The sequence below is a fragment of the Oncorhynchus gorbuscha genome, linkage group LG11, assembly GCF_021184085.1.
Source record: "Oncorhynchus gorbuscha isolate QuinsamMale2020 ecotype Even-year linkage group LG11, OgorEven_v1.0, whole genome shotgun sequence".
NCBI lineage: Eukaryota > Metazoa > Chordata > Actinopteri > Salmoniformes > Salmonidae > Oncorhynchus > Oncorhynchus gorbuscha.
Window position 1 is genome coordinate 42,722,109 of NC_060183.1, and position 12,237 is coordinate 42,734,345.

Below are 12,237 nucleotides of genomic sequence, written 5' to 3' on the forward strand. Positions count from 1 at the left end.
TGAGGTTTTTGGACTTAAAGAGGGACATTATCAAACAAAACAAACATTTATTGTGTGAAATGGAGTCTTCGGCGTGTAACCATATGAAGATCAACAAAGGTAAGTAATACATTTTATCGCCATTTCTGACTTTTGTTACTCCTCTTCTTGGCTGCTAACTGTTTGTAATGATTTGTCTGATAGGGGCTGTTCTCAGATAATCACATGGTTAGCTTTCACCGTAAAGCCTTTTTGAAATCTGACACAGCAGTTGGATAAACAATAATTTTATCTTTAAACTTGTGTATAACATTTGTATCTTTTATGTATGTTTATTATGAGAATTTCTGTTTTGTTGAGTTTCACGCTCTGCAATTTCACCGGCTGTTGTTTGAGACAGTGTTTTACTGAACAAAATGCGCTAACAAAACAGAGTTTTTATTACATAAAGACGGACTTGATCAAACAAAGCAAACATTTATTGGGTAACTGGGAGTCTTGTGAGTGTAACCATATGAAGATCATCAAATGTAAGTGATTAATTTTATCGCTATTTCTGACTTTTGTTACTCGTCTACATGGCTGGTTACTGGTTGTAATGATTTGTCTGCTGGGCGCTGTTCTCAGATCGCATGGTTTGCTTTCGCCGTAAAGTATTTTTGAATTCTGACACAGTGGTTGGATTAACAAGAAGTTTATCTTTAAGCCCATGTATAACACTTGTATGTTTCATAAATTTTTATAATGAGTATTTCTGTTTATGGATTTGGCGGCAGCAATTTCACTGGATGTTGGCCAGGTGGGACGGTAGCGTCCCACAGACCCTAGAGAAGTTAACCTCTTGAACCTCTGGGGGCAGTATTTCATTTTTGGATGAAAAACGTTCCGGTTTTAAACAAGACATTTTGTCGCGAAAAGATGCTCGACTATGCATATAATTGACAGCTTTGGAAAAAAAACACTGACGTTTCCAAAACTGCAAAGATATTGTCTGTGAGTGCCACAGAACTCATGCTACAGGCGAAACCAAGATGAAATTTCATACAGGAAGTGAGCCAGATTTGAGGCGCTGTGTTCCAATGTCTCCTGATATGGCTGTGAATGCGCAAGGAGAGAGCCTACACTTTCTGTCATTTCCCCCAAGGTGTTTGCAGCATTGTAACGTATTTGTAGGCATATCATTGGAAAATTGACCATAAGAGACTACATTTACCAGGTGTCCGCTGTCAAAACTATTGTGTAATCTCCAGGTGCGTGCATGTTTCCATTTTGAACAGAGGAGAAACCAAACTGCCACGAGTGATTTATCATCGAATAGATATGTGAAAAACACCTTGAGGATTGATTCTAAACAGCGTTTGCCATGTTTCTGTCGATATTATGGAGTTAATTTGGAAAAAAGTTCGCGTTTTAATGACTGAATTTCGGGGTTTTCTCAGCCAAATGTCATGAACAAAACGGAGCAATTTCTCCTACACAAATAATATTTTTGGAAAAACTTGCTATTTGCTATCTAACTGAGAGTCTCCTCATTGAAAACATCAGAAGTTCTTCAAAGGTAAATGATTTTATTTGAATGCTTTTCTTGTTTTTGTGAAAATGTTGCCTGCTGAATGCTAGGCTTAATGCTATGCTAGCTATCAATACTCTTACACAAATGCTTGTGTAGCTATGGTTGAAAAGCATTTTTTGAAAATCTGAGATGAGTGTTGTTAACAAAAGGCTAAGCTTGTGAGCCAATATATTTATTTAATTTCATTTGCGATTTTCATGAATAGTTACGTTGCGTTATGGTAATGAGCTTGAGGCTATGATTACGCTCCAGGATACGGGATTGCTCGTCGCAACAGGTTAACAAGAAATTTGTGGAGTGGTTGAAAAATTAGTTTTAATGACTCTAACCTAAGTGTATGTAAACTTCCGACTTCAACTGTATATCTAAAATCTATGAATGAAAAATCTGAGAACAGTAAAAATTAACATAACAACATAAAGGACCCCTAAGTATTCATTTCTGATGAAAAAATACAAATGTGAAAAAATTGTGGACATAGTGTTTAGGAATGAAACCTCTCAATTATGGGGAAATGGGAAAATGCGGTGTGAAGGTGGACAGGTAAGCTACCGTATTTAGCTGACTTTGCTTTATTTAGAGTTGATTATCAAGAAAATCTGTCACCAAAATGGATTGGTATGGCACAGCCGAATATAAGTCTACGGGCTAGATTCAATCAGATTCGCGCTAGCTAACACGCGCTAGCCGGAACTGCATTATAGCTGTCAAAACAACATCTCGGCATTACACCTAAAGCGGAGATTGCCATTGGCTAGTCACATTAGTAGAAATCCTGTGCAGCCTTGTCTACAAGTTTGAACACTGGAATGTGAGATGTACAGTGGCTTGCGAAAGTATTCACCCCCTTGGCATTTTTCTTATTTTGTTGCCTTTTGGGGGATTTGTTTAATTTAATTTACACAACATGCCTACCACTTTGAAGATGCTAAATATATATAGGTGAACCTCCGTCCCAGTCTCAAATCTCTGAAAGACTGAAACAGGTTTCCTTCAAGAATTTCCTTGTATTTAGCCCCATCCATCATTCCTTCAATTCTGACCAGTTTCCCAGTCCCTGCCGATGAAGAACATCCCAACAGCATAATGCTGCCACCACCATGCTTCACTGTGGGGACTCTGGCCACTCTTCCATAAAGACCAGCTCTGTGGAGTGTACAGCTTAAAGTGGTCCTATGGACAGATACTCCAATCTCCGCTGTGGAGCCTTGCAGCTCCTTCAGGGTTATCTTTGGCCTCTTTTTTGCCTCTGATTAATGCACTCCTTGCATGGTCCGTGAGGTTTGGTGGGCTGACCTCTCTTGGCAGGTTTGTGGTGGTGCCATATTCTTTCCATTTCTTTAATAATGGATTTTTTATAACACAACCCTGAATTGTACTTCTCCACAACTTTGTCCCTGACCTGCTTGGAGACCTCCTTGGTCTTCATAGTGCCGCTTGCTTAGTGGTGCCCCTTGCTTAGTAGTGTTGCAGACTCTGGGGCCTTTCAGAACCGGTGTATATATACGGAGATCATGTGACAGATCATGTGACACTTAAGATTGCACAGAGGTGGACTTTAAGTAATTATGTGACTTCTGAAGGTAATTGGTTGCACCAAATCTTATTTAGGGGCTTCATAGCAAAGGGGGTAAACACACATACACGCACCACTTTTAATTTTTCTTATTTTTATATTTTGAAACAAGTAATTTGTTAAATTTCACTTCACCTATTTTGTGTATGTCCGTTACATGAAATCCAAATAAAAACAGGTTGTAATGAAACAAAATAGGATAAATGAATACTTGTCACGTTCTGACCATAGTTCTTTTGTTATGTCTTTGTTTTAGTATGGTCAGGGTGTGAGATGGGTGGGTAGTCTGTGTTCGTTTTTCTATATTGTGGTTTTGTGTTTGGCCTGGTATGGTTCTCAAACAGAGACAGGTGTCGTTCGTTGTCTCTGATTGAGAATCATACTTAGGTAGCCTTTTCACACCTGTGTGGTGTGGGTGATTGTTTTCTGTTTCAAATTATAACATTTTTGACATGTGTTTTTCTGGATTTTTTTAATGTTATTCTGTCTCTCACTATTTAAATAAACTTACCATTAAAGTTATAGACTGATCATTTCTTTGTCAGTGGGCAAACGTACAAAATCAGCAGGGGATCAAGTACTTTTTTCCCCTCACTGTACCTTACACTTTCTTGTTCTGAACTTCTAATTTGAGTGGGATCAGTGTGGCTTAGTGGAAATGGCCACAAGTGCAGCCACTCACCAATTTCACAGCTCCAACGCAGTTACACCTCTGACATATCGCCTAAATGAAAACAATCATCTGATATGTAGGTGACAGTTATCACGGGTTAACGCTGAACTGATTGAATCTACAGTAAGCCTTTGTAGGTTCCAATTCTTTCAAAATTGTTTTTACATTAGGCCTATGTCAAAGTAGGCTAGTATGGTGAATTCATGTTTTATAATAATATGCTTATGTGTAAAGATTGTGGCTTATATTGCTTGATCCATTATGATTTATATCTTCTGAAACCCGCTCATGAGTTGGTTTAGGTTTTTAAAAAGCTGATGCTATATAAGTGACGTCTGACAAAGAGTGCAATTGAAATCAAGGTGAGATGCACATCCAAACTCTGATTTGAATGTTAGCAAACTATGGCAGTTCTATCTATGCTGTTTTTGTACCACTCAAGTTTTGAAGATCATGAAAACCTTTAGAAAACACGAGGTCATGTCCAAGCATTTCCCCAAAATCCAGCATGCTGTGATATATGAAGACTGAACAAAACGCTGGTAACATAATCAGTCGTGGACTAGAGACAGGACCAGAGAGAAATCTACTCCTTACCAGCGATCCTCTGCTTCCAGATTCTCCTCTCTGACCGAGTTTGCCTTTCTGACCCTAAACAGACAATGAAATAGAGTGAAAGAGAGAGTGAGAGAGAAAAACAGAAAAAAAACACTAAATTCACATAGAAATGGCAAAAGGCCCTGTCAAAATGGCATGAGAATGGCTAATGCTCATGTATGAGTTGTGTATAGTTAGGCGTCAGGGTCATAAGTGGATAAATGTGCACTATCTGCACAGTTCACAGACACACACAAACACAAAGACTATGCAATGTTTAGGTGGTGCAACAAATATGGTGATAACTTTTAACATCCTTACTTGATCTCCTTTGGATCCTTTGGGCCCGTGTTGTGCATGAGGTCCTGGATGTCCCTAGGACATCAGATCAGTCAACATCAGATAAAGGATAGGCAGACTTGATGAACAGCAACAAGTATACCATTATTAAGAGGACCAATGAAGATAGTATATTTATAGTTCTAACGCCAACACAAGTAAATGACCTCGACTAACCTGTACTCCTAGACATTGCCTCGCTACCGGTACCCATTCGTTATTATTATTCTATTGTGTTACTTTTTATACTTTAGTGTATTTTGTCAATATTTTCTAAACCGCGTTGCTGGTAATAAGGTGCATGTGACAAATAAAATTGTATTTCATTTTATTTGAATCAATAACAGTTTCAAAGACCTTTTATTTATATAGAATCTATTTTGACCTTCCTGGTTTGGAAATTTGACCATTTGGAAATAGGAACAGAGTGAAGGTGTCTAGCAAGACATTTGGAGAACAACAGTCAAATCGGATCAAATGTTATTTGTCACATACTGTACACATATTTATCCAATGTTATTGCGGGTGTAGCGAAATGCTCGTGTTCCTAGCTCCAACAATGCAGTAGTATCTAACAGATCAGAACAATACACACAAATCTCAAAGTAAAATAACGGAATTAAAAAATATATAAATATTAGGATGAGCAACTTTGGAATGGCATTAACTAAAATACAGTAGAATACAGTATATACATATGAAATGAGTAAAGCAGTATGTTTAAAGTGACTAGTGTTCCATTATTCATGTGACCAGTGATTCCATGTCTATGTACATAGGGCAGCACTCTCTAAGGTGCAGGTTTGAGGAACCGGGTGGTAGCCAGCTGGCTAGTGATGCTTATTTAAGTCTGATGATCTAGAGATAGAAGCTGTTTTTCTGTCTCTCGGTCCCAGCTTTGATGCACCTGTACTGATCTCGCCTTCTGGTTTGGATGATAGCAGGATGAACAGGTCGTGGCTTGGGTGGTTGATGTCCTTGATTATCTTTTTGGCCTTCCTTTGACATCAGGTGCTGTAAGTGTCCTGGAGGGCAGGCAGTGTGTCCCCGGTGATGCGTTGGGCAGATAGGACCACCCTCTGAAGAGCCCTGCGGTTGAGGGCGTACCAGGCTGTGATATAGCCCGACAGAATGCTTTCAATTGTGCATCTGTAAAAGACGGTCTTAGGGGCCAAGCCAAGTTTCTTCGGCCTCCTGAGTTTGAACAGGTGCTGTTGCGCGTTCTTCATAACACTGTCTGTAAGGGTGGACCATTTCAGATTTTCCATTTTCACCTTCTCCACTGCGGTCTCATTGATGTGGATAGGGGGGTGCTCCCCATGCTGTCTCCTGAAGTCCACGATCAGCTCATTAGTTTTGTTGACATTGATGGAGAGGTTGTTTTCCTGGCACAACTCCGCCAGGGCTCTTACCTCCTACCTATAAGCTGCGTCGTCAATGTTGGTAATCAGGTCTACTACTGTTGTGCTGTCTGTAACCTTGATGACTGAGTTGGAGACGTGCATGGCCACACAGAGGGGGCTGAGCATGCAGCCTTGGGGGGCTCCAGTGTAGAGGATCAGCGAAGTGGAGGTGTTGATTACTACCTTCACCACCTGAGTGCAGCCCATCAGGAAGTCCAGAACCCAATTGCACAGGGCGGGGTTAAGGCACAGGGCCCCAAGATTGATGATTAGCATGGAGGGTACTATGGTGTTGAATGCTGAGCTATAGTCAATGAAAAGCATTCTTACATAGGTATTCCTCTTGTCCAGATGGGACAGGGCAGTGTGCAGTGTGGTGGCGATTGCATCGTCTGTGGATCTATTGGGGTAGTATGCAAGTTGAAGTGGGTCTAGGGTGTCAGGTAAGGCAGAGGTGATATGGTCCTTGACTAGTCTCTCAAAGCACTTCATGATGACGGAAGTGAGTGCTACAGGGCGGTAGTCGTTTAGCTCAGTTACCTTTGCTTTTTTGGGTACAGGAACAATGGTGGACATGTTGAAGCAAGGGAGGACAGCAGAATGGGATAGGGAGAGATTGAATATGTCCATAAACACTCAAGCCAGCTGGTGTGAGCATGCTCTGAGGATGCGGCTAGGAATGCTGTCTGGGCTGGCAGCCTTGCGAGGGCTAACGCGTTTAAATGTATTACTCACGTCGGCCACGGAGAATGAGAGCCCACAGTCCTTGGGAGCGGGCCGCATCGGTGGCACTATGTTATCCTCAAAGCGGGCGAAGGTGTTTAGCTTGTTTGGGAGTAAGATGTCGGTGTCTGCGACGTGGCTGATATTTCCGTGATTGTCTGTAGCCCCTGCCGCATACGTCTCGTGTCTGAGCTGTTGAATTGCGACTCCACTTTGTCTCTGTACTGGCGTTTTGCCTGTTTGTTTGCCTGACGGAGGGAATAACTACAATGTTTGTATTCAACCATTTTCCCAGTCACTTTGATTGGTTAAATACGGTTGTTCATCCTTTCAGTTTTGTGCGAATGCTGCCATCTATCCATGTTTTATGCTTTGGGTAGGTTTTAATAGTCACAGTAGGAACAACCTCACCTATACACTTCCTGATGTACTCAGTCACTGTGTCCATCGTCATTGTTATTCTCACAGGTAACCCAGAACAGATCCCAGTCCGCATGATCAAATCAAACTTGAAGCATGGATTCTGATTGGTCAGACCAACGTTGAACATACCTTAGCACGGGTGGTCAGTGACAGTGGTCGAGAGTTTTTGATGCGCGAGTACTACAGGCAATGTGTTGATAGAACTTTGATAGTGTTTTCCTCAAATCTGCTTTGTTAAAATCCACAACTACAATAAATGCGGCATCAGGATATGTGGTTTCCAGTTTGCATAAAGTCCAGTGTAGTTCCTAGAGGGCCATAGTGGTATCGGCTTGAGTGGAAATGTAAATAGCTGTGACAATAACCGAAGAGAAATATCTTGGGCTGTAATACGGTCTGCATTTGATTGTGAGGTATTCTAAGTCGGGTGAGCAAAAGGACTTGAGTTCCTGTACGTTATCACATCCCACCATGAGTAGTTAATCATGAAACATACAATACCCCTTTCTTCTTCCCGGAAAGTCCTTTATTCCTTTCTGTGCGATGTTCTGAGAACTCAACTGGCTGTATGGACGGGGACAGTATATCCGGAGAGAGCCATGATTTTGTGAAACAGAGTATGTTACAGTCCCTGATGTCGATCTGGAAGTAGATCCTCGCCCTGAGCTCATCTACTTTAATGTCCAGGGACTGAACATTAGCGAGTAATATACTCGGAAGTGGTGGATGGTGTGCATTCCTCCTGAGTCGGACTAGAAGTCCACTCCGATTATGTCTTCTCCGCTGGCTGTGAGGAGCAGCCTGTGGGATGAGTTAAATTGCCCTGGGGGGTAGGAACATAGTATCCAATTCGGGAAAATTGTATTTCTGGTCGTAATGCTGGTGAGTTACCTCCGCTCTGATATCCAAAAGTTATTTCTGGCTGCATGTATTAACGCAAAAAACTTTTGGGCTAATAATGTAAGATATAACACAGAAAAACAAAATACTGCAAAGTTGCTTAGGAGCTAGAAGCAGAGCTTCCATGTCTGTCATTTACAATTTATTTGGGCCCAAGACCCCATGCAGAATTCGAGGGTGGGTACATGGGTGGATAGCTTTCAATTTTAAGGTTTTAAGGGAGACACATGGAATACATTGCCTAGCGAAATTCTTACTTGCAGGTTCCTTCTCGACAATGAAACAACAATAAGAAATAATAAAAGATAAGAGTTATGAACATAAACTAAATGACAGGAGAATAGAATAATACATCTTAGCATAAGTAAATTACAGAAATGCACAATTTATAGTCCAATATTTACAAGGGTATTGGGGAAGAGTCTGGCATGAATGTATACAGTTGAATTCGGAAGTTTATATACACCTTAGCCAAATACATTTAATTAAACTCAGTTTAGAGAATGATTCACTTCAGCTTTTATTTCTTTCATCACATCCCCAGTGGGTCAGAAGTTTACATACACCCAATTAGTATTTGGTAGCATTGCCTTTAAATTGTTTAACTTGGATCAAATTTTCAGGTAGCCTTCCACAAGCTTCCCACAATAAGTTGGGTGAGTTTTGGCTAGGTCCTCCAGACAGCGCTGGTGTAACGGAGTCAGGTTTGTAAGCCTCCTTGCTCGCACACACTTTTTCAGTTTTGCCCACAGATTTTCTATGGGATTGAGGTCAAGGCTTTGTGATGGCCACTCCAATACCTTGACTTTGTTGTCCTTCAGCCATTTTGCCACAACTTTGGAAGTATGCTTGGGGTCATTGTCCATTTGGAAGACTCATGTCAATTTAGAAGACCCTCCTTGCTCGCACACACTTTTTCAGTTCTACCCACACATTTTCTATAGGATTGAGGTCAGGGCTTTGTGATGGCCACTCCAATACCTTTACTTTGTTGTCCATTTTGCCACAACTTTGGAAGTATGCTTGGGGTCATTGTCCATTTGGAAGACCCATTTGCGACCAAGCTTTTACTTCTTGACTGATGTCTTGAGATGTTGCTTCAATATATCTATATCATTTTACTCCCTCATGATGCCATCTATTTTGTGAAGTGCACCAGACCCTCCTGCAGCAAAGCATCCCCACAACATGATGTTGCCACCCCCGTGCTTCACGGTTGGGATGGTGTTCATCGAGTTGCATGCCACCACCTTTTTCCTCCAAACATAACGATGGTCATTATGGCAAAACAGTTCTATTTTTGCTTCATCAGACCAGAGGACATTTCTCGAAAAAGTATGATCTTGTCGCCATGTGCAGTTGCAAACCGTATTCTGGCTTTTTTATGGCGGTTTTGGAGCAGTGGCTTCTTCCTTGCTGAGCGGCCTTTCAGGTTATGTCGATATAGGACTCGATTTACTGTGGATATAGATACCTTTGTACCTGTTTCCTCCAGCATCTTCACAAGGTCCTATGTTGTTGTTCTGGGATTGATTTGCACTTTTTGCAGCAAAGTCCATTAATCTCCAGGAAACAGAACGCATCTCCTTCCTGAGAGGTATGATGGCTGGTGGTCCCATGGGGTTTATACTTGCATGCAATTGTTTGTACAGGTGAACATGGTACCTTCAGGGGTTTGGAAATTGCTCCCAAGGATGAACCAGACTTGTGAAGGTCTACAATTTATTTTCTGAGGTCTTGGCTGATTTCTTTAGATTTTCCTATGATGTCAAGCAAAGAGGCACTGCGTTTGAAGGTAGGCCTTGAAATACATCCACAGGTACACCTCCAATTGACTGAAATGATATTATTTAGCCTATCAGAAGCTTATAAAGCCATGACATAATTTTCTGGAATTTTCCAAGCTGTATAAAAGGCACAGTCAACTTAGTGTATGTGAAAATTACTTTTGTCCTAACCGACTTGCCAAAACTATAGTTTGTTAACAAGAAATTTGTGGAGTGGTCGAAAAACAAGTTTTAATGACTCCAACCTAAGTGTTTTTAAACTTCGGACTTCAACTGTATGTGTATGTATGCCTGTGTGAGTGTGTGCTAAGTGGCGGAGAATCAGAGCAGGTGGTCAGTCCAGTTCAAGTGTTCAGCAGTTGGATGTCTTGGAAATATCAAACCTCATGCCCCGACTCAGTCTGCCTGATGGTAAAGGGGAGAACAGCTCGTTGCCGGGGTGTTTGGGGTCCTTGATGATGCTGCCTGCCTTCCTCAAGACCTGTTTCAAGTATATGCACTGGATGGGTGGGAGCACGGTCCCAGTAATGTTCACCACCCGCTGGAGGACCTTGCAGTCATGAGCGGAGCAATTCCCGTACCAGACCACGATGCAACCATTCAGGACGCTCTCGATGGTTTAGTGGTAGTATTTGGAGAGGACCTGGGGCGGTATGACAAATTTCTTCAGCCACCTTATGAAGTAGAGACGCTGTTGTGCCCTCTTGACAAGAGTGGTGGTGATGTTGGTCTCCTTAAAGCAGGTGGGGACTACAGCCTGAGAAATGGACAGGTTGAGAGATGTCAGAGAAGACTTCACTCTGGGGACGCGGCCAGGGATGCCATCTGGGCCGGCGGTTTTGTAAGTATTCACTCTTTTGAGAGGTTTCCTCACATAAGCCTCGTAGAGCGAAAGCACCTGGACATCCGGAGCAGCGAGACTCTTCCTGGATGGCTCTATATTGTCTGCCTTGAAGCGATCATAGAATGTGTTAAGCTTGTCTGGGAGGGAAGCGTCAGTGGGGACTGCACAGCTGGATTTGCCTTTTTAATCTGTAATAGTCTGTAGTCAGTTGTCGAACATCAATTCAAGTTTGAATCTCTATAGTCTCTTTGCGTCCCCAATGGATTATGCGTCGTGCCCCGCCAAGTCATCAGGGTTCGTTCTGCTGCAGTACGAGCTCTCAGCATTGTACGGTTATCTCTCTCGTTCATTCAGGGTTTTTGTTTGGGGTATGTCCGGATTGTTCTTGTGGATCATCATCAACACATTTCCTAATGAAGCCTGAGACTGACGATGTACAGTATATTTGTCAATGTTGATTAATGAGTCCTGGGTGGATGAATCTATTAATATATTCCAATCAATATCCTCAAAGCAATCGCGCAGCATAGAGTCTGCCTCGTAAATCCAGCGCCTCACTATTCTCTGTGTTGATGGCTCTATGGTGTGTTGGTCCAAGCACATTTGGGCTCGGGGGTAGGTTGATTATTTTATTTTGTACAAATGAGAAATATGTTTGTTGTGTCTGCGCAGTCACAATGTAAAAATCTATAAAACAGTTTGTTTTTAAGAATACAGGTTTTTGTGGTGTATTCATGCTGTATATTCTATACTCCTTGTTGCACAATGCATTTCTATACAGTACAGTTATGACTGATTTGGCTCATTAATGCCAATGATTTGCAGGCATGCATGGGTGCACAATCCCATGTTTGCAATGTAAAATGTAAATACATATTGATGTGTAAATCATAGCTTCAACAGATCCACACTCACAGGTTGTCCAGGGGCTCCAGGTTTGCCTCTCCCTCCGTCCACACCTTGTTGCCCCTTAGGAACAGTAAAACATTGTCAGCTACAATATAACGTATGCAACAGGACAGTAATACAAAAAGACATGCATGAGGAGAGTACTGTATAGTTGGTATGCCTGTAATGTGTTGAAACCGGTTGCACTATAGTATTACTACACCATAATGTTCTAAAAACTTGCTGGGAGAACACGGAGCCTCTAGCAGCCCCCAACCAGTAAGGAACATGACAAGCAAAGGCAGAACAAACTAGCCGAGTGCTAAATAGCTCAGACAGATACAATTATTTGCTATCATCAACTTTAATGCCATGTTTAGTAAATAAAGCTGGGATAGACATTCAGATTCACTTCATTTTAACACAGCATAAAATCATAAGATAATACTGTAGATAAAAACAACACCCCCACTTCTTAGATTTTATAAATATTTTAACCAGCTAGTTTTAAACTATACCTGATCTGATATCA

The 12,237-nt window shown here is 41.6% G+C and overlaps 1 protein-coding gene across 1 annotated transcript in view; it reads right to left on the bottom strand.

Annotated features, from left to right (window-relative positions):
- col27a1a (collagen, type XXVII, alpha 1a) overlaps positions 1-12,237 on the bottom strand; it is a 242,648-nt gene that overhangs the window by 31,553 nt on the left and 198,858 nt on the right. Inside the window, exons 44-46 of the mRNA XM_046369694.1 lie at positions 11,733-11,786; positions 4,720-4,773; positions 4,399-4,452 (exon numbers count right to left, since the gene is read on the bottom strand). Of these exons, the coding sequence (XP_046225650.1) occupies positions 4,399-4,452; positions 4,720-4,773; positions 11,733-11,786 (162 nt within the window). The remainder of the gene's footprint in view (positions 1-4,398; positions 4,453-4,719; positions 4,774-11,732; positions 11,787-12,237) is intronic.